We start from the raw sequence: 23,326 nt of genomic DNA on the forward strand, positions 1-23,326 counted from the left end.
AGATTAGATTTAGAGAAGATTAGATTTAGAGAAGATTAGATTTAGAAGATTTTCCCTTATCATTTCTACCCTCCAAACTCCAGTATCTCTTATTTTTACCACTTAACCTTTGGGAAAAACCTCTTCAGGGATTTTTTCATCAGGGAAAAAAAAAAAAAAAGACTAATACAACTAGACAGCGAATCAGAGGCAAATGAAACCTTTATAGTGAGACGTATTAGCCATGTAAAATGCAGCTCACCATACAAAGTTGTTGAATATTCTTTTTGAAAGAGTTTTTTCCCGTTAATACTGTCAAGTAATGAAAAGGATGGGCAATTTACAAAACAGCAAATTCCTTAGTAGTATCTGAATCCACTTATGTTTTCTTTATTGCAGAATAGCTAAGATATAACTAAAAATAAGATGCTGATAAAAAATAGGAATGATAATGTGCCCTAAAATAGAGTTTGTTGGAAAACATCCATACACTTTTGAGGATTTCCTGGCTTTTGGCTGTATGTATTTATTCTATGCATGGAAGATGATATTTCGTTACAAATGCCAACAATTCTATGCTATCCATTATGCAGTGCATAACCTAAATAATAAAATCTATTTTCACACAGAGATTTAAATTACAACAGTCTGGACGAGTTCCCCACTGCTATCAGGACATTAACAAACCTAAAAGAACTGTAAGTACAGAGCTTACATTAGGAAGGAGGATGTTTTGTCTAGTGTGTGATTATTTTTTTTAATGCTGGTGATTTTATCAGTAATCCTTAAAAACTGATATCCTAGGAAAAACTAATAAACATGCCAACATGCATAAAAGATCATTTTCAACATTCAGTTTAGAGCATTCAAGTTCTGACAGCTCTTACTTTTACACTGCATTGTCCAGTGGGTTTTTCCAGGAATGTCATCCTTGGAATACAGTAAGTAATAAACACAATTAATTCACTTCGAGTCCCAAACACAACAGTTGGATTTTGCAAACAATCCAATATATCACAGTCTTCTAGTCTAAGAAGAAGAAGGTGTGGCACCCTTATTTGTCCATCAGGTTTAAACGTCTTTACCTTCTTCCCTCTCTCCCCAACATTAAATTAAAGCAGTTTCTTTTCAATATAAATAGTCCTTTGTAATGCTGTAAATAAAACACTTCTGGATGCACAGACATAGTTTGCATTAAAAAAAACAACAAGGAAACAAAACCAGCCAAGTTTATTGTAAGAAACAGCTGAATTACAAGAAAATGAATGAAGTTATATTCACGCATCATACACACAATGTACACATCAATGTGTATGTTCAGAATTCTTTCCATTTGACTTATTTACTGTGTTACTGGTACCATCAGCATAGGTTTTTGAAAAAAACTAGGTAATCATATAGGAGTTGGACACGGTTGTACCCCTGCTACATCACAAACTGATCTTAAAGCCGCTTTAAGTAGCCACCTGGGATTTTTTCCAAAGCAGGGATCCTCAGGCAGTGTTGACTCCAGGTCAGCACCTCTGGTGTTGGCAGAGTCCGACTCTGGAGAAGGGAGTGGGGCTATGATTTTCTCAGCCCAACTGTTCTCAGCTGCTCTTACGTCATCTGTCGGCTAAAATAATTGGTATGAAATCCAGTCGCCTCAAAGGATTGCTTATTTGCTGACCTCTGGAGTCAGTAGCCAAACATGGATAACGCAGGTTTGCAGTAAATGCACCTTGTCCAGTCCAGCAAACTGTCTGATGTGCTTGAGATTACTTACCGGCCCAGTAGGACTTCACCTCTAAGTATCAAACTTGTTGTTTTAATAAGCTCCTAGGTGCAAGAAATCTTTGGAGTGTGAAATTGCAACCTGACATCCCAAATCCAGCGCAGTCCATGAGACCATGTGCTTCAGTGCTTTGTTTGGTCCCTGGAAGCTGATGTTATAAGCACAAGGTGTCTCCCACAAGGTTGTGCATGCCCTGCCATTCTCACCCAGGTGGGAGCCCAGGCCCACAGAGGTTCAGCTCACTGCAGGGCCGCCTCAGTAAGGGTGTTTCTGGGTGGGACCTCATTTCTCTCTCAGAATTTGTGCCTGGGCTGAAAACACAGACTATGGCTTTTTGTCTACAGCTTGGAGGCCTCCAAGGCAGCCAGTCAGAGCTGGAGATCTGCTGGCAAGTGGCCAGCGAGTCAGGGCCGTATCTGTTTGATGCTACAGGGACACCATTGTCCCAGATGCTCTGCACTTCAAGGTCTCAGCTGTAGGAGTAGTTACCTCTCCAAAGTAAGTGGGTATAGCTCCTACTCAAAGTTAATACATACATAATGTTTTCCAGAATGGATTTTGAAGACACCCATAGAAGCATTTTTCCCAGTGTGGCCTTAACGTAGCCTTTTTACCCAGGGGTGCAGATAGATTTTACTGCTCTTTTGCTCAGTATGTGAACTGACAGGCTGTAAAGTGCCTTCATTTCAGACAGGGTGTATCACTTGGGTACAGTGCCCCAGGTCACAGGCTGCAGCCGTGAGCATGCTTCTTCCCACCAGCTCAGAAGTGCTTCAGACTCTTCTGTGCATAAGTGCACGGGAGTGTGCTCTTGGCTGATGATGGGGCGGCTCCCTCACTCTAACTCAAGTCAGAATGGTGATGAGGGGCCAGATACTGCCCTGGGAAGTAGTCGTGCCATTTCCTTAGCTTTTCTGCCATGCAAGGAATCCCATTCAATACAGCCACAAAACCAACCTGTTTACTGGTTCTAGATTAAACGGGATCCTCGTATTGCTTAGAGTCTGCATCTGCATGGATGCAGTTTTTATTGCATGCAAAAGAACTAGGGATTTAGAGCCTCGCTGTGTAGCTCATCAGTAGCCTAATGCACAATGCCTAATAAGTAAAACCAATAATGTGGGACCTGTTCAAGTAATGGCCAAGTGTGCTTGCATCAGTGAACAATTTGAGGCTTTCTAAATGCATAAATTTAAGCTGGGAAGCCTTTTTCATACCCGACTGAACTAATGGGAGTTTCCCACACAAATCATCATTGTTCTTTTGAAATCTTAGTTGTTTCTTTTGTTTTTCACAATGGAGAATTACTCATATGAATAAAATCCAGTAATTAATGATGAGACAAAGATTTGGCCCTCTGTCCAGCAGGCACAACTACATTGGATAGTTTCTTCATGTCCACATTTAAAATATTTCAACAAAAAGGTAACCACCTTTGGTGGGAGGCTCAACATATTGCAATATAATGTATAAAATCATTTACTTGATAAACTTGTGCAATCCATTATTATCCCAGCAAAAGAAATAGTTGCAGTTTAACAAGTACAGGGGGAAATATATATATGCTATTTTATTGTTATTTATTTAGTTATTAATATTTAACTGTTAATTTTATTAGTTCATATGTGTGCGTGTATACTTACATTATATCTGTATACATACACACATAGATTCATAGATACATGACATATAGCTACGAAGAAGTTTTCTACTGAGGGCATCTGAATTTTAAAATACCATTTTGCAGTTTACTCCAAATAGCTTTGTTCATTTAGAAAAGTACAGAACTCCAGCTATTTCATCGCTTTTCTTTTCTTTTGTTTTTCTCAGTTCTGTCTGATTCCAGAAAACAAGGACATACCTTTACATACACACACTTTTCTTATTACAAACAAAAAAAATTGTTGTGCATTGTGAATACAGATTGTGCCTTCACTTTTTTTTTTCTTACTGTGCAAACCATTTTTCCTTTTGTAGGGGATTTCATAGCAATAACATCAAGTCAATACCTGAGCGTGCATTTGTGGGTAATCCATCACTTATTACAATGTAAGTGATAAGAGTTTTATTAGAGAACGTGGAACTAAGCATTGTATTTGCGCCTAATTGTCAAATAGCTCTTCTTGTGAGCGTACTGTGTGGCACATTGTTATACAAGCAAACGCACTCATATCTTTTCAGCTTCGTGGAAGGAATTGCAGTTTGCGTGCCCTGTTTAAGGGAAGTGACTAGTGGTATCTGGCCTTTGACCTTTTATTTGAACTATTTCTTCTAAGTCTCTTAGCATTACTGGCCATGTAGAAGCTAGCTTCTTGATGGATTCCAGTCTGAGTTCCCATTGTCTTATATAAGAATGCATTTAATGGGCAAACCTCAAAATAAGAAATTGTAAAATAAATATAAGAAAAATAGTGACTCATCGTGAGCAATATTATGCTATAAGCAAAAGCAGCATGACTTCAAAAGTGCAAGGGAACCTCTTCTGAGTAGGTGAAGTTCTGACTTCTTCACCTGCTAACCTTACATTTGTCTCAGGCCATAACAAACTTGTTTGTATTTGGATTTCTATCTTTGCAAACCTGGGAGGAAGAGGGAATATTTTGTTGACTGTCTTCTGGCTTTAAAAGCAAGAAAACAATGACTACTTACATATTCAAAATGTGAAATGTGGTTGATGGATGTAGATTAGTGGGTGAAAAAAGCCCAGAGGTGCACAGTCTGTGATTCATCATAGAGAGTTTACTCATTTGCTTATAGTCTAATCATGTAATATATTTAGAATCTTTTAAAATATTCTTCATAAAATGTCTTTTTATCCTCTTTTTGCAGACATTTTTATGATAACCCTATCCAGCTTGTTGGAAAATCTGCTTTTCAGCACTTACCAGAACTCAGAACTTTGTATGTGTTCACTTTTTTATTTCAATTGTCGTTATATATTGCAATATTAAAGTTGTCCCACACTTTCCTCACCACAACTGTATTGAAATGATGTTTTTAAATTCTAGGACTTTAAATGGTGCTTCACAGATAACAGAGTTTCCTGATCTGACAGGGACTACAAGTTTGGAGAGTTTGTAAGTGCTAGAGAAGTATTTTTGCTTTGTTTTATTTTTTTGGAAACTGACTTATTCTAAAGAATGTCCTAAAAAAGTATATTTATTTTGCAATCTTTGAAAAGTAATCTTTTTTTTCTTGTTGGTTTTTTTTTTAATACTTTCAACAGGACACTCACAGGAGCACAGATCACCTCTCTCCCCAAGTCAGCTTGTGACCAGTTACCTAATCTCCAAGTGCTGTACGTTTCAGTAAGATTATTAACATTACATTAATGCAAGAGATTAATGGACAAATGAAATCATTATGATGTCAAAATTACCCAATTACTGCTATTTCTGTGTATCACATTACTTCTTAGGAATTCAGCTCAGGGAGCAGGCCCTCGTGTTACTCAAAAAGTTCACAACCTGCTTATCAGTCAGGATTTCCCATACGTTGCTGAAGAAGATAATTACTTTGCATATTTTTAGGAAAGGGTAAAACAGTTGATTTTGTTTAATAAACAACAGAACTACCTTATTTTCATTCATTCTGCCTCTCCTACAGTAGTCTGAGGTTTTTTTCTTCAGTGACGCAGATAATTCAGTGAAGTGAATGGAAAATATAACTGAGTAAGGAGTGCAGTTTTGAGTCCTTGTTATGCTCCTCTTTTAGTTTCTTTTCCAACCAGACATAAGTAGCTGACTGAAATTTTAATAGACTATTCCTTGGCATGGTTGGGGCATAGTTTTTATACGAAATATCCAATATTATTTTAGCTTGGAGATTTCCTTGGAGTTTGCTTAATCACTAACGAAAGTAATCATTGTGTCTGCTTCTTTGAGAATGAGCCAGCAGCACTTTCCTCTATGTATTACATCACTAGGAATGTATTTGGTATTAGTTCTCTGGCCAACATTGAAATAGTGCTAATTATAACACATTATTTGAATACCAGCGTGGATGTCATGAACATTTTCAGAAAAAATTAAGTTTTATTTGATGGACTCAATATAATCATTTCCAGAATGATAAAAGACAGAAACAGAGTCTGTTGCCAGAAGAAAGTCTGCACACAGACTTAGGTTTAAATATGTCCTGTATTATTCGAAAACAATAAATAATCTCAAAACAGAAGGCAAATAAATACTGTAGTAATTAATAACTTGTACAGTTAATAGTAGAGTAGGACTGTCCATTGGAAGTTCACATTTTTTTCTTTTTTAGTATCACCCTGTATTATTAGAGCTGATATTTAAAAGGGCGGGGAACCAATTTAACAGCAATTTCATGTACTCAGAATTGCTCTTTCCCCATTCCCATCAGATTGGAATGAGCCTGTTAAGCCCACATTTAGGTTTGCACATTAGTTTTGCCTGTGCCATGAAGTATTATAACGGTGCCCTGAACCCCACAAGTTACTTGGAGACTGCAGTCTTGAAGGGGCTTCCTGGCTCAGATGCATGCTCAAACACTGCAAGCGCAAACACTGCTTTGAAAGAGAATTTGTGCATCCTACCTAGCCACCAATACTTCCAAATGTGAATTAATGTACACGGAGACTTCCTGGGTGTCTGTGCACCTGCAGTAAAGGTGTATGTGAAAATACATCCTAGCAGTCCTCGAGAGACTACCCTCAGTGCAGTTGGGTGTGCACCTCAACACGGGAACCAAAACCACTTGCCCTCTGCTGCTGCCAAGAGCCTCATGTATTAACAAAGTAGGAAAAAAATCCTTAAAAATAAACAAGTAAAATATTTCCTGGGGCTCTAACAGAAACTGAGGGGAGGAGGGTTTTGGTTTTGGTTTGTTGTTTTGTTTTGTTTTTTTTTTTCCGTGTGTGAAGAGGGAATGTCAGTATGTACAAAATTTAAGCTGATGATAACATACTTTTAAGAAGACCTAAGTCACAAATCTGCATGACAGAATAGCCACAGTCAGCCAGACATACCAAACATCTTTTACCTTGGCCTAAAAGCCTCCAGCTCACTTGAATTCTCCTCTGTCGTGTCTGATTTGGACCACAGAGTACCTGTGAAAAATACAAAAATAGAGGCTGTAATCTTCCCTGCTGTAACAAAAAATATACATATATTGATGGTAGCCTTTGTGCACAGTAGAAGATGAGTAGAATACATTAAAAACACACACAGTCATTACTTGCACCGCTTCAACAAATCACGTATAGCATAGTCTAAATGCTCCTGTTGGAATAGTAACAATGAAAATAAAATTTTACCAAGTAAATGGGTAGCGACGAAGCAGTTCTAAAGAATTCAAAACAGGAGTGAAAAGACATGACTCTTTTACGTGATAATATTGGATAACTGTGGAAAAGGATTTTTGCTAATTATAGGCATAAGCTTTTTTTCTGTATTCTTTTCACTAGCAAATTTCCCATTCAGTTTTCCCGGAGCAACATGTGTATACAGGATGAGACTGTTGGGTGGTGGGGGCGGGTGTTTAGTTCCTTTTTTTTTCCCCCCTCCAATTTCTGCAAATTGCCTGGGCTTGGTTTTGATTAGTTATATTATACTATAAATCAGTCCAGATGTTTCAGTTATTCTGTAATTTGTTGAGTTTTGGCTCAAGTCTTTTCAAGGTTTTTTTTCCCCCATGTAGTGATTGATTTCAAAGTTAGTTCCAGTATTTTTTTTAACCATTTCCCTCAGTTATAACAGTCTAAGGGTCAGAGGTAATAGTGCTTAATTAAAAGTGTAGAATGGAAAACTGATTACAGTCCATTGTGATTATTACCAGAAAAACACAGGATCTTCTCTGAAAAAATATAAGTATATATATTTAGTAGATTATTTTAAATGCTTTAAATATTTGTCAGCATTTAATGAATATAAAGTCTGTGATGTAAATCCAATATTCCCTATGAGCAGATGGCCTATATCGTTACTGTAAAACACTCAGCAGAAGTCTGCACTTCAGGCAGGAAGTCTTCAGACAATGCAAGGAATTTGCAAACGTAGGATATGGAGTTAGTTACTACATCTTGCCTTTTCCCCTCCTCACTCCTCCTCAGTTAGAAATGAAAATCTGACAGATGAGAGAGTGAATTTGCACGTTTCTGTTCTTCTATAAGTGTGCATAAACCCAAGTTATTTTAAGTTGAGCATGAAAGTAGGCAGTGAAAGATCTTTTTCTTTTAATGTTACTTTGATGTTAATCTTTTCTTTTCTTATGTATTACAGGGATCTGTCTTATAACCTGCTGGAAGATTTACCCTGTTTTACCGCATGTAAAAAACTCCAAAAAATGTAAGCATCAAACTACCGTAAAAAGAAGCATCTGTATACAAATGTATTTGAGCATCATTAACTTGGTTGTTGCTGGCTGATTTGACATATCCCAAGTACATACCCTTGCACTATATTGAAGTGGATCATAAACACAATCTAAAACACCCTGAAGTGTCCTCCAAGTGCCTTTGAAACTGAGGAGATTCTTATTGCTATTTTAGTGACTTGCATCACAATGAGATCGGTGAAATCAAAGCAGACACGTTTCGGCAGCTGGCTGCTCTTCGGTCTCTGTGAGTACAGCCCTAACAGCCATTCACCCAGCTTCTCAAAAACATGGGGTATACACTGTCTGCTCACTATATGCCCCAAAACATCTTCATTTCTGTTTTTGCTCACTTTGATCTTTCACCCATTAGGTCATAACTGTGAAAGGAGAACAAACATTGTGAAGTTTAGCATTGGCAGCAATGAATTCAAAGATGTAAACTTATAGCTATAAAAGCTGTTACTTTTAAATGTTTCTGATGAAGGTGGAGAGAGATACTGAGCCAGAGCTGGTATCTGTTGTCAGGCTCACGTAATAATCCGCTCTAAAGAGCATGAAATCTTTTTCTAGAGAACAGTGTCTTAAGAAATAGAGTCCAGTCATGTGCGGGTTTCTGGTTTTCACACAGACGCATGTGCTAGCAGAGTAATTTTGTCAGGAAATTACTCATGGCTGCAAGTTTTTGCAGGATCAAACCCATACATTTTTTTAAGAGTTGCTTTCAGTCCTTTTGATTTTTCAGGGGGGGGTGAAGACTGAGATTAGGAAGTAAAGCCTATTGACAGTGGATTTGCTGTTCTTAGTCACATCATGAGGACCTCTTAGAAGTAGTCCATATACCCCACCCTTCTTGCTGCTGCCTTAGGAAGCTGTGAAGCAGACTGAAAATAACTGCCTTAGGCTGTAAAAGGCATTAAGACTTTTTAAGATACAAAGTTGTCAGTTGATTAACTAACACCATTAACTGACTAACATAATTTAAAAATGAAAACAAGATTTTGCACTATGAGATATGCAGAAGCTTATTGAAAATATTTGCATGTAATTAATGCCTTTTTTATATTTAGGCCTCCTAATCAAGTGTATGAAAACTTCCATATTCACTCAGTGAGTATGTAATTTTCCATTCGCTTTTCTTGTAGGGATTTAGCTTGGAACAAAATTAAAATTATTCACCCCAATGCCTTCTCCTCTTTACCATCTCTGATCAAACTGTAAGTATTTGTGTATCTTTTACATTCAAATTTTCACATTTTTCTTGCAAGAGCATACAAAAATTTAATAACTTGGTGCCCCAGGAGAAATTGAGGCTTTCTCTATTCTAATCTTCTGGTCTGTTGATTGCATATCTAAATGCCTGCTTTCTTGTACTTCACCACTTCCTATAGGTATTATGGCAAAGCTGCATATAACACTGTTTAATGAGAGTGATTTGGGGTCCATGAAGAATATCAGTGCATCTGCCTTTCTTCATTCAATTTGTTAGCAGTTTAGTCTCTTGTAGCAGTGGGGAATATTTCCTGTTAGTTGTGTTTCAAGATTAAGGAATTGGATTAAAAATTAAATAAGAAACATTTTCCAGTACGCATCTTTATTTCATCATTCCTCATTTCATGGAATAGCTTTTCTTCTTTAGTAAGTTCAGTCAGAGTAGTTAGTAGTCAAAACATCAGCAGCCAATTTTGCAGGCCTTGTTCACAAGCACTTCTCAGTCCTTGCTAACTTCTTCCTACTTCCCACTGTCATTGTAATGCCTCTTTAAGGTGAATCCCTGAGGCATTGGGTGTGCGGGAAAGACATGAAAAAAAATTCCTCTGGAGTCATCCTGCTGCCTTGTTGTCATAAAGATACACTGCTGGGCATTTGCTCACAGAAAATAAAATAGCTGTTGGGAAATCTAAATTTGGAAAGGTGTATTCATTTCTGTCGATGTGCAAAGCCTCCCGTCTGAATGGTGCACTGAAACATGTCCATAAAGACAGTATTGTCTATGACATCCCTTCTGGGGCCCTCCTTAGAACTTTTCCACTTTGTGAGGTGAGCAATAAATTGTGGCTTGGGTCAATAGCATAGAACAGTCAGACACGGTTAAAGAAAAAAGCCCTTTAACACACACACGGTAACAGTGTACTAGTGTTTCCTGAAATGCTAGTCTCCAACCCTGGTCTGACTGAAGTCAGTAGTCATTTTTACCATTGCAGTAGGACCAGAATTTCACCTTTGGTATTTAACTGTGTTGTGATCAAGAGGACGCACACTAAACCAGATGATAGGTAGAAAGAAGACCAGTCCGTCAGCATGCCTTATTTTATGTCTAGCCCTTAGATTTCAGCTGTTCAGCCTTGGGCATAATAGCATTTCAGCAGCATCAGACTCCCCTTCTTCCTTCTTGACTGTTGACCATCTTAAGTACTGCAGTGTAGATAATTGTGAAGAGGACTGAAAAAAATCAGAATAAATGGAAGAGAGAGGGCGAAATAGAGAACAGAATACCTCTGGACTTCCCCTTCTTTGATTACTTCACCATATCTCCTTGATCACTGTCACTTTTCCGTTCACCTGTTTTATTTTCCCGAAGTTACGTACCTGTGTTCATCTGCTCTGTCTGCCCTCAGCTCCTCAGATAAACCTCAGCTTAGAACCGTCACCTTCATCTGCTCTAGCCCAGACCCATCCTACCCTGAAACACACATCTTCCCCATACACCTGGCCTGCTCCCTGTGGAGCTCCCAGGGCAGCCATGGTCGCTAGCATCCCACTGAATCTTTTAAACTGTGGGAAGCTGGCTCCCTTTAATTCAAACAATCTAATGAACAGATTTTAAATTCATTTGCTAGTCTCAAAACTGGCACTATGAATGTTTGGGGTCAAAACTTGGCAACAGAGACTTAGCTGACTGCTAGATATTCCTGTTAGCTTTCTGCTAGACACATAGGTGCATACTCCTGTGTGGTGCTGCAGCTTTGCTGTGCTGACTGAGTCCTCTGTTTAATGCAGTCATTTTTGATTGAGTTAGAAAAGTCTAACCTGTTTTTCCAACATGACACTTCTAGTGCTGAAGAAAAAAAATGAAAACCTGTAAGCTGATTTTTATTTTCTGTTATGCAGGGATGTGTCATCCAACCTTTTGTCCTCTTTTCCTGTGATGGGGCTACATGGTTTAACTCATTTAAAATTAACAGGAAATCATGCCCTACAAAGTTTGATATCATATGAAAATTTTCCAGAACTCAAGTGAGTATATCATTAAAGCTAATAAGCCACATTTGTGTTCATGTGCAATGGAAGGTGTGTCAGCGTGTAACGCATGTTACTTCGTATTGTCAGTCTTTGATCTGTGCTATTAAAACTAAAGCAAATATGATAAAAATGATAGACTTCTTTTATTATGCTCACTTGTAACTGAAGAAACTATGAAGGGTTTTGAAATATTAACCCCAGTACTTGCTTAATACGAGCCACATCTGCTTCCTGGTGATATGTTTCAAAAGCTGTTAAAACAATATTGCTAGCAGCTTAGTGATATGTCCTTCTTCTACTGGACTGTGCTTACAGAACCTCCATTATATTAATGAGAACACAGCAAATATCAAGGGAAGAATATACTTCTGAAGTTCCAAAATATTTGACCTCTTTTGTTTGAGCATGTTTTTTCTGTAATCTTTTGATTAAGATTCAGATAATACTTTACCATTATTACTAAAACATTTTGATGTTGGTAATTTTCTGCTGGATGCTCTGTGATGCAGGAAGGAAATGTTCTGTAGAGATCATTTGCAGCTCTGCCAGTCACTGGATGACCATAGAGAAATCACTGTAAAGAGAGTTTTGCCTCTGACTTCAGGGTATTTGGGAGTGTCCCCTAACTCTCCCTTGATTTTTGTATTTTAATTAGAGAATGCCAAGTGCAACATACATTTTTTCCATGTTTTACCGTAAAAGGTTTGATATCATAAAATTTGAAACAATTAAACAATGTGCACATAGTTACAGAATCACAGAATGGTTGAGGTTGGAAGGGACCTCTGGAGGTCTTCTTGTCCAACCCCCCTGCTCAAGCATGGTCACCTGGAGATGGTTGCCTAGCACCACGTCCAGACAGCTTTTGAATATCTCCAAGGATGGAGATTCCATCCTTATGTCTTCACTAGATTTGCCTTTTGCACTGGAAAAGTCCCATGAGTCTTAGCAGGCAGACAACTCAAGGAGACATTACCACTCATGAAAAGGACTGGAGTGTTTGGAGTTATCAATAAGAGAGTCATGAGTAGAAGTGCGGAGCTGATTAAACCTCTGGAGGTACAGCACTGGAGGGATCCACACTAGAACACTTCTATGACGGCATGTTAATACATACAAACTGAGAGAAGAGCTGCAAAAAACGGTTCCAAGGTTAGGAAACAATGCCTTAAAAGTCTTAATAAGCCCAATATTTGTAGTTTGTCACAGAGGAGATTGGGCAGTAACTTCATCACAGTGTATGAAACTACTTTCATAATATAAACATTCAAAGTACTAGAGGCCTTACGCCTCTCTTTCTTACACTAGAGACCTTGAGATGGGTCTCAGAGGTCAAGAAGCAAGTACCATAAGAAATCATGAGTGGTTGAGGCTGAGCTTCTGCTCTAGTTTTTCTTCTCTCACTGACTTTGCCCACATGTTGAGGCAGGTGACGATTCTAAAATACCTGAAGGTTCTCTAAAAGAATGTAAACACAAGAAAACGGATTACTCCAACAATATTGTGATGTATATACCATGGCATAGAGGCATAAGAGGTGCTGCAATAGTCCTAGAATAATCCACTATTCAACTGAATTATGTACAACTAAGATTTTTTAATTCTTTAATCAAAAGTATACTGTATATGATTTTTCCACCAGTAAAATTATGTACATTGCTCAAATGCAACTACAGTGTATTTAGTCTGAGTAAGTAGTTAACAAGGATGTGTCAGGCAGTAGCTTGAGTCTTAAAAAAAGGTATAAAAAGTATGATTAATATATCTAGAGTTGATTAACATCTGTAAGAACAAATTACATCTAGTCAGGAGAGAATGGAGTAAGATCCTGACCTGGAGTCTGCAGGACTTTTACCATAAATCAAAACGAGGCCAGGACTTCACACAGGATCACTGCACAGACAATGTGTGAAGCACCAAACTTGAACAGAGATCTAAACCAAAATGAAATTTCGTCCTTTGTAATTGTTGGAACTAGACACTGGTTACAACATTAAAGACAAATTCCTGTATAAAATCTTCCTGCTCGTCTAAACGGGTCATTGCTGTTCAATACACAGACACATCAAAGAGCTGAGCATCCTCTGCCCCACCTTCAGCAACGGCATGAGAACGCTCTACAGAACTGAGCCCAGCCTGCTATGGCAAGCTTTGAGGAAGTACATTCAGGCTGCCAGCCACTCCTTCCTTCTTTATCTGATGCTTTGATTCAGCACTGTAAAGAACTTGGTGATTTACTCCATTCATCATTACTGTGCCTTCCCATTCACCATCAACCCCACACCTTTGTGAGGTGGAAAACAACCTTGAGTTCTCTGCTGCTTAGTCTAAAAACAGAAAAAAGAAGCATTCCTTGCTGCAGGAAAAAAATTATCAAGCATACAGATATCATCAGTAAGATAATCAGTATATAAAAATAAATTCAGTGTTCCTAAGAGTTTAATTTGACAAAGTCCAAATCTAATCACTCACATCAAATAAGCACCAGCTTTAAAAAGGACGGCTTACAGTACTGTATGTGCCCCCAAATGCACTAATTTAAAAATCATCTTAGAGCTTAGGGTTCTGTTTGTTCCACTTTGTACCAAGCTTTTGGCTAGCACACAAGTTTAAGTCCTGTTGGCACTGGGCCTGATTCACACTGATTTCTTTGCAGATTTCCCAGTGGGTTAGAGGTTGCTTGGAACACTCATTATGTTAATTTACATGATTAACCTGTTGAAAGTAATCTGATAGGAGGATATAGTTCTATTTTATTCCTTTTAAGTTAAGTCAGAATAACTTCTAATCACCTCTTTATCTTGGAATTTTTTGGTTTATTGGGCTTTTGGGATTAAGGTGACTTGTTAGGTTTTACTATGTACTATTGGCAAAGTGTGTAAATCAAATATCTCTGCTTCCAAAGCATAAAATATATCTAAGGAATAGAAGTAGTAGTCTGCAGAACTTGAATATATTCAATTCTTCCATGCTACCCCAGAATTTGCACATCCCCAAAGGAATTAAATTCAAAACATACTGGAAATGAGCAATTCTTTGACAAAAGAAACCCTCAAAATCATTGAAACTTGCTGACCTATACTCAGTTGATCTGTATTTCTGATGTGGAATTTTATTTGTGAGTCCTCATTTTGTATTATCATGACTGATTTTTGCCCACAGGTATTTTTACTTTTCAGTCGTGGTTATTTAAACAATTCCTTTATGCTAACAGTAGAGGAGCAGTACAATCCAGTAACTCTGGTGCTAAACCAGTATCATGGCATGCTTCCTTATTCTTCTACAGGGTCATGGAAATGCCTTATGCTTATCAGTGCTGTGCCTTTGGGGCTTGTGAGAACCACTACAAAATCTCCAGCCAATGGAACAAAGATGAGAATAGCAGCATTGACGATTCTCACAAGAAGGATGCTGGGTTGTTACAAATTCAAGGTAATCGTCATCTTTGGCTTTTAAATCTACCTGAAGGCTGTGAGCAGCCTGTGATGTTGAACCAATCCAATACTCTTTTACAGTCACAGAGGCAGCCTCTCCCTCTCTCTTGCCCGATAATACGTTATTCAAGCATTCCTGTGCTTAGCAAACTCATTTTTTCAGGTCTGCCTTTCAAAAATCTCACTCGCTCATCTTTCCATCAAAATAATAACTATAATAATGTGGGAAGTGAAATCTTCCCTTTATGTGAGAGGCAGGGAAGTGGTGCTGGTAGGTAACCCCATACAAGAGCAGGCAAGCAAAGATCTAGTTTCTTGCCAGCCTTGGAAGTAGCAACGCATCCTTGGCTATCCTGCTGTCCACACGCTTCAGGATGAGTCACAGAGCTTATGTGGCTACTTTGGCATAGCTGCCAATACTTTTTCCCAGCATTTCCTGGGTACCAGAGAGTGCATCTGCTCTCCAGGACAGAAGGCTACCGTGTTTTTCTTTGCCTTCAGCACAAAGTCTGTTACTTGACTTGTTATGTAGGTGCACACACACGTTATACCATCCTGCTGCTTTGTGTGCTGTCACCACTCCTGCAAACCAGTAAGTCTCAGAGTTCAGGGCTAGCCCCCGCAAGAATAGAGCCAAGAATACGTGGTAGAGCGATGAGAAACACAGAAAAACTTGGGTTAATTCTTAGTAGCCTGGCACAACAGCAGAATCCATATTTTAAACTCCTTCCTAGGCAGTCATCACACTGCAAATTAGGTAATAGAGAAAGTACCTGCAAGTGATTATTTTCAGAGAAGTGATGGTGCCAATTTTTTAAATAATCCTGAGTACAGTAATTCAAAACCGAGTAGGCTTATGTCTGCTTCTCCTCACAGTTTGGCAGGCAAAGGGACAAGACCAGGCCTTAAATACCACAGACATCTTTGCAATTTGTACTAAAAGAAGTTTTCCTGAAAATTGCAGTATCAGATCTGGGTATTTTGTCCCCCACAGATGAGCGTGACTTTGAAGATTTTTTTCTGGACTTCGAAGAAGATTTGAAAGCTCATCATTCAGTGCAGTGCTCACCTTCTCCAGGTATGAAACTGCCAGACAGATAGGAATCCAAGCACAGTATTACCCAATATTCTAGATGCAGAACAAACTCTGAATCTGCTACTAGGACAGTAACATGATGTTTTGCAATAATTTGATGGGATTAATACAAATACATTGTACAATAATATAAAATTTTGCATTCAAGTCCAGAAAACTATTTAGCTATTAATTCATCTGTGAGTATAACAAAAGTTTTACCCAGTCCTCAAACAGATCCTCACTCCAGGCCCCTTTTCGCAGGAATCGATCCCCTTATCAAGGGCATGAGAGAGCAAAGACTCTGTTCTAGCAAGACATAGATGATAAAGGGGAGCAGAATCTTTGCTTGCTCAGTCTTTTGCAAAGCTAGTGCAATTCTTCTGAACTTCACTGAGTTATTCTACACTTGAGCTTCTTGAACAACACACAGTTTAGTTCAATGTCTAGGAAATATCAAACACTACTGTACTGATGTACACAGTCCATCACAAAGGACCCCCAGCCCTGTCATTTTTGTTATAGAATAGTGCATCCCTGGCTTCGCAGTGTGGCAGAAAGGAAAAAGAAATACATTGATTGAATTGCAAAGCTGCAGGCCACCAATTTCACTGAAAGTTTCCTTTAAGGCAAGGAAAGAAACGTCTTTGGAAGGTCGCTTCTAGTTTTAACAGCCGTGGTCATAAGTTCTGCTTGCTTGATTCGGCAAACATTTTCCCTAGCCATTCTTTCATTGTGAAACATGACCAAAAAAACTCAAGTGATAACTAGTACTTCAGCATTCATTCCAAGCCAAGATTCTTGTTTGTAACAGCAAATAATAATAATTTTTTAAAAGTTATGTAAAGAGGAAGAGAAAAGGCAGGAAGCCAAAGAATTTAGAACCATTTGACCATCACATATACTCCTATGGCCTAAATATAACTACTGAGTTCATGAAAATGTCGCTGTCTTCAAGGTAAGCTATCACCATACCCAAGAGAAAATTCAGCTTCCGTGCTGATTTTCGAATGGTATCTCAGAAAAACTTGCAAACTGACCCAATAAATGCTTATGCCTACTTGATGGCAGCAGCCGTGGTCGTCTGGAGCACATCTCAGCTGTGGGGTTTGTGTCTTCATGGAGAAGCACAGACCACTGTGAAGGACTTGCTTTGAGAGAGCATAGCTGGCTCATACCAAGATAAATAATGTTTCTCAGACTGCAGAGCATTCAGCTTCAACCGCACAGCATAGGCACCTCAATTCTGTGAGAATACACAGTAGACTTCAATAATAATGACATGACTTCAGCCACAGGTCGTCAGAAGCCCCTCCAAAACGGCAGCACTTCTAAAATGCAAAGACAGCCTCAATTTTCTTGGACTGTGTAATGACGTTATAAGGTAGCCAAAGTGCATCTGTCCATATCCATTACATGACACTTCACCAGGACTCATTAGCAACCTGTCCTAGTTTAGTCAGAGGTATCTTTTTCAGCTTTTTTCACACACTGACAAACATTATAGCATTTTTTGATTTTTTTTGAAACTACAAGCTGGACTTTCACGTTGCACCCGTACTGCCAGGCACAAAAAGAAACCCATAGACTATTCGGGCTGAAGGACAAAGACTCAAGTGCACCAGTAATGCAACATGCAACATGCATTTAGCAGCATGTTATCAAGGTCTCGGATTACTCCAAAGGAAGAGCAAATTTCCAGCTCCGCTTTTGGACTGAAATTCACTGCTTGGCTGTGCTGAGAAACTGCAAGAAGCATGAAATTTAATGTCTTAGTGCAAAATTATTTTTTAGTTTACATGGGTTTCCCTTGCCCTTTTTATTTTGTCATTTCAGGTCCCTTCAAACCGTGTGACCATCTGTTTGGTAGCTGGCTGATCAGAATTGGAGTGTGGACCATAGTGGGTTTGACCTTTATTTGCAATGCACTGGTGTCTGCTACAGTTTTCAGATCTCCATTGTATATGTCCTCCATAAAACTTTTGATCGGTTTAATAGCTATTGTAAATGCCTTGATGGGTCTGGCCAGCGGAGTACTGGCTAGTGTGGATGCATCAACTTTTGGTAGCTTTGCTCAGTACGGAGCACGGTGGGAAAGCGGAATTGGTTGCCAGTTAACTGGCCTTCTCTCCATTTTTGCTTCAGAGGCTTCCATTTTCCTCCTTACCCTAGCTGCACTTGAACGTGCATTCTCTGTAAAGCACGCTACAAAGTTTGAAACAAAATCCTCCATTGCTAGTTTAAAAATTGCCATTTTCTTTTGCTTTATGTTGGCACTAATCATTGCAGTGATACCTCTCCCCACTGGGAGTGAGTATGGGGTTTCTCCGCTTTGTTTACCACTGCCATTTGGAGAACCCAGTTCTATGGGCTACATGGTAGCACTGGTATTGCTGAACTCCCTTTGTTTTCTGGTAATGACTATTGCTTATACAAAGCTCTACTGTAGTTTAGAAAAGGGTGAACTAGACAACATTTGGGATTGCTCTATGGTTAAACATATAGCCTTGCTACTTTTTACTAATTGCATTCTTTATTGCCCTGTGGCCTTCTTATCTTTTTCCTCCTTACTAAACCTGACTTTTATCAGCCCAGAAGTGATTAAGTCAATACTGCTACTGATTGTCCCACTGCCTGCATGTCTAAACCCACTCCTTTATATACTTTTCAATCCACACTTTAAGGAGGACTTGGGAAGTCTGCGAAAGCAAACTTTGTTATGGAGGAGATCAAAACATGCTAGTCTGATCTCTGTGAATTCAGAAGACATAGAAAAACAATCTTGTGACTCAACACAAGCATTGGTAACCTTCACAAGTGCCAGCATATCGTATGATATGCCTACCAGCAATTCATTAATGCCATCATCTTATCAAATGACAGAAAGCTGCAATCTTTCATCAGTCACATTTGTTCCATGTCGCTAGTTTCAGTGGCAGTACAGAAAATATCTATGTTTACAAAATTTCTAATCCCGAAAGTAAGTATGGATGTGTGCATACAAGCTAGAGAGTGCCTCTGAATTATTGTTACGCACATCAGAAACAGGCAATGACAAAACTTGCAGCAGGCTGAAAATCCAATACCTGAGCCTTCTCACCCGGCTTCTGAAATGCTGGGATGAAGAGAGAAACTGAAAGCTGCTGCAGTTTGTGCAGTTGTGTCAGCTGCTCTCTTTTAAAGTAGCACTGCTCAGAAAGGGCATCGGTTGGTCAAGAGCAAAAATAGCATATTGAATTGGTAAGATTTTTTTTTCAAAGCATCACCTGATACAATTTGTTTTCAGGGGTTGGAGGTTTTTTTCTTGTTTATTGTAATTTGTTTTTAATAACAGTTTTTCAGTGCCATGTTTGTTCTTACAAGCATCTGTGTATGGCCCTCATTCAGCAAGGCATCTAAATGAAGAGTGGTCCTGTTCAAGTCCTAAAGGTTTCTGCAGAATAGACTTTGATGAAGTTCCATGTTTGATAAAATTGATTTAACAGTTTAACTGGCTGGCATTGGCTTTGGGTTTTAGAAGTCATCTGACTTGACAAAGCATTTTTAATTGTCAGCTAAACCTACAAAATTAACATGACGTGAAAGAAGTTAACCAAGATCCTGTTAAGTGCTTAAAATGCAATTGTAAATGGCAAGCCATTGTCACATGGATATTTTTCTAGTGAGGTTCTGCACAGTTTGGTCCTGAATTGCTACCATGCCAGTAGAATTACTCCCAGAATTACTGCTGGTAAGATTGGCAGATGACTCATAGAATTTGAGGGTGGAAAATACTACAAAGTCATCAATACAAAAAGACTGGCATGCTGAGGGCAATTAAAGGACACCAAAGGCATTCACATAGAAACACTCATTTAAGGTAATTTGTCTAGGAACAAAAACTGTAGTCCTGCTCATGGCATGATCTCTGTCCTGTGAAACAGTGATTCTAGAAAGCTTCTAGTTCATGGTCACTAGTCAGTTGAAGATTTAGAGGCCACTGTGTCCTTTTGGCTAAGGATAGCCTATATGCTTGGCCAAGGTAAGCATAGGAGTGAAGAGGTTGTATAATCTGTGTTCTTAGCACTGATGCAAGCACTACTGGGATATTTCAAACAGTTCTTGCATTCACATGCTGTAAAGAACATTGTGAAATTGAAAAGGATGTGAATATCATAAATTTAAAGCAGCTTAAGAAAGAAGTGATTTGATCACATTTTATAAGTAGCTACTTCTGGGAAGCAGAAGTTTGAGAGCAGAGGACTACTCATTCAAGAGAAGAATCTGGTAAGATCAACTGGAAGTTGACATTAGGGATATGCAGCATAGAAATAAAGGTGCAAATTGTTGACAGTGATGGTCATTCGCTAGTGGAACTATCTGTCACCAAAAATCTCTAAATTCAGATTGGATATATTGCCAAAAAAAGGTATTGGAGCAGCTATTAAAATTCAGGGACTTCTGATGGCTTTAGTTTAGGAAAAGGTTAGATTAGATTAACGCAGAGTTCCTCTCTGGCTTTAAATCTGTTAATAGTTTGCTGAATCAAGGCATGTATGTTTACACATCAGAAGCATCCCAGTTAGAGAGAAGAGACTTCAGGTCTTCGCCAAGTCTACTGTCAAAATATCTCAGACAACAGAGCCACCTTCACTTCCCTAGAATATCAGTCTTTGACCTTGGCCAAGCCATCAGGGGATATTCCAGTATTCTTTTCTCAGACCTGGCACCTTTGGCTCAAATGAGCTGATCATTTAAGACACGAAAGTGCACAAATTTACTTTTTTTTGTTGTTAAAAATAGCTCCCTGAGGAGTAACATTTAATAGCCCAGTACTCACTGCTCAGTTAATCGCCACTCAACCTCCAGATGAATTTTTTAACGTTACCAAGGTTAGGCTAGCCCAGTAATTAAGGTAATCAGTTACAGATGATCTCTGTTGTTCATCTGGTACTGTATATAAAACTTCCTGGTACTCAAAGGATGGATTTTCACAATGAAGAATTTGTTGCCAACAATGGATATGCCTTGATTTTCTTGTCCATTCACACTGGCATATTTTTAGTTTTGCAGTTACAGATGGCATCAGTTGACTTTGGCTGACACGTTCATACTTCAGGAAAAAAAAAAAAGAACCAATGCCGAAATTATGTATGATAAAGTCAGCTGAGTATTTATCTTAATCCTTTATCTCTTGTGGCTTTTGAAGCAGTGCAGCATACAGCTGGAGAACGATGCCTGAAACCACTTTGGATTAAACAGAGGATCAGTCAACCATTGCACAATACCTATTACCATGTTTACTTAGCTTTAATTTAACTGGGGTCCATCTGTGCTGCACTGCTTAATGTCAGTGAAATTCCTTTCAGCTCGCTATATTTAAGAAGTTTGTAAAGTGATTTGAGAAGCAAAATAATGTTATAATTCTAAAGACTAGTTAAAGAAAGCTTCTTTTATCAGAACTTTTTTAGCTTGCGGAAAGTCCTAAAGGCTTTGTGTCTTATTTTTATAAGCATGTTTGAAATATTTTGATCAGATATTTTAAACTTGAAATTGTTAAAATTCATTTAATAGATTTTTAAAGTAAAATGTGTAAATATAGAACTGTATTTATTATTACAGTGAAATGCAACCACAGTAAAGGACGTGAGATTAAGCCCTGTACAGTTTCATATTGATATTTGCTATATTTTCTGCCCATATATATTACTAAATTCATTATCTGTAAATAATATAATGTAAATGTGTAGTGATTGTAAATAGGTGACATGCTTTCTTTTCTATCAATGTTCCAAACCTATGTAAGTTGTAATAAAATATGACTACACAGTAAAGAGCATTTAATCAGGACCTAACACCTCACAAAATGGCGTGCATCCTCCGTTAGTCCTTCCCAAGTTATTGTAACGCTTACACTAACCTCCCTAGATGTCCGAAATTCTTGGCGAAGTATAAATTACAGGTTGCGTGCTCTCATTAGGTGCCCAGGGAGCAAAAAAAAAAAAGAAGAATAGTGTTTCATTTCAACACGGACTAAGTCTTTTACCAAAACTTGACCCACAGACCCTTATGAACAGATCCTGCTCCCTGTCCACGCTGTCCATATTTCAGTGACAACCTCTCACAATTGCCACGTGCAAGGCTGGCACCTCGGCGATATGACAAGGGCATGCAGCAGGTCAGGCGATGAGCGGGCATGATTTACCAGCAGGCTTCAGACCATATTGGACCACACGAGAGATGAGGTTCTGCTGCACTAGGCTGCTGCTTCTGGTGAGACAGCAAATTCTCCCACATACTTCCTTATTTTCTCTCCAATTCCTTATGTGACAGGTGAAGCAGGTCAGGGGATTACCAAACAGCTGGCAAAGTTCATCTGATACACGACAGAGAGGCAGTAGCACCATGTATGAAATGCGTAGGATGCAGATGCTAAGGGCAAATGAAAGGTGGAGCCTAAAACATGGGGCTTGGCTAGAGTCAGGTTGCTCAGGCTGCACTAGAAGTTACAGCTCAGTTGCATTAAAGACAGGCAGCAGCTAAGCGCAGTCATGTCATCATCTAGGCATCAAGGAAAAAGGCGAGACAGTGGATGCATTCCTGTTAGGAGGGATTGCAGCACAGGACAGTTATATGTGCTTGGTTTCTCAGAGGTTGTGATTGTAGGTCATTTCTGTGAAGTACCTGAAAGAAAGAGGTAAAATACCAAGGAAGTAAAAAGTCTGAGAAAGCAATTGTTTAGTCAGGATTTCCCTCTATATGGTAAGTAACAAATTACAAAGATTAAAAAAAGAAAAAATAAAATGATCCTAGATGTAAATTGATTTTAGCAGGAAGTGTGCAGGTTCTTGGTGTAGATAAGGAGGCTAGAGTGGATGGGGTCATTTCAGCCAGAAGGGCCAGTGGAGAAGTCATTTCAGGGGGTGAGTTTCAGAATAGTCTTATAGAGGTGGGACAGAACCAACAGCGAATGGGGATGAGAAAGGCATTAAGTATCTTCAGGAGGAAAAAAGCAGAAGCATGATAAAGATAGCATAGGGGAGTGCATAAGCCAGGGAGGAGAGAGGACTTCAAGAGACAGGATGCAAACAGGGGCAGAGTTTTCTTGGATATTAAGAAGGGTGGTGGAGTTTTGTGAAGGAGGAAGAGCTCTGAGTGGATAGAAAAGGGTGGAAGCATCCATTTGTGATGGCTGAGGAGATTGAAATTGTAAGAAAACAGGCAGTGAAGGTGCTTTCACATGCACTTATTTGCACCAGACAGCATAAGCAATATTAGTAAGGGAGAAGAATGAAATTGTGTTATTTGAGGAGGGAAATACTACAGCTTGAACACAGAAGGGAAAGAGAATAACTACAAAGGAAGAAAGGGCTGATTAGTGAAAGCCTCAGTGCAGAAGGGAAAAAGAGGCACCAAGGTTATACATCTTGGTATGTGGAAGAAAGATTTTTATTAATTTATATACCAAATAGTGAGCAGTAGTGCCTGCAGTCACAACTTGGGTGT

The 23,326-nt window shown here is 38.8% G+C and overlaps 1 protein-coding gene across 4 annotated transcripts in view; it reads left to right on the plus strand.

Annotated features, from left to right (window-relative positions):
* The window catches only part of LGR5 (leucine rich repeat containing G protein-coupled receptor 5), a 100,130-nt gene that overhangs the window by 74,963 nt on the left and 1,841 nt on the right, over positions 1–23,326 (plus strand). For 2 of the 4 annotated variants that reach the window (XM_087766640.1, XM_087766643.1), the window contains 12 exons: positions 609–677; positions 3,731–3,802; positions 4,583–4,654; positions 4,762–4,830; positions 4,980–5,051; positions 7,996–8,061; positions 8,265–8,336; positions 9,235–9,306; positions 11,201–11,326; positions 14,619–14,764; positions 15,761–15,844; positions 17,678–21,843. In XM_087766640.1, the coding sequence (XP_087622766.1) occupies positions 609–677; positions 3,731–3,802; positions 4,583–4,654; positions 4,762–4,830; positions 4,980–5,051; positions 7,996–8,061; positions 8,265–8,336; positions 9,235–9,306; positions 11,201–11,326; positions 14,619–14,764; positions 15,761–15,844; positions 17,678–18,768 (2,011 nt within the window). In that variant the 3' untranslated portion in view covers positions 18,769–21,843. Of the gene's footprint in view, positions 1–608; positions 678–3,730; positions 3,803–4,582; positions 4,655–4,761; positions 4,831–4,979; positions 5,052–7,995; positions 8,062–8,264; positions 8,337–9,234; positions 9,307–11,200; positions 11,327–14,618; positions 14,765–15,760; positions 15,845–17,677; positions 21,844–23,326 lie in introns of those variants that run through there. The other 2 variants (XM_087766644.1, XM_087766642.1) reach the window with 2 other exon arrangements.

The sequence above is a fragment of the Nipponia nippon genome, unplaced genomic scaffold (assembly GCF_047370975.1).
Source record: "Nipponia nippon isolate SJK-2023a ecotype South Korea unplaced genomic scaffold, ASM4737097v1 scaffold_3, whole genome shotgun sequence".
Taxonomy (NCBI): Eukaryota; Metazoa; Chordata; class Aves; order Pelecaniformes; family Threskiornithidae; genus Nipponia; species Nipponia nippon.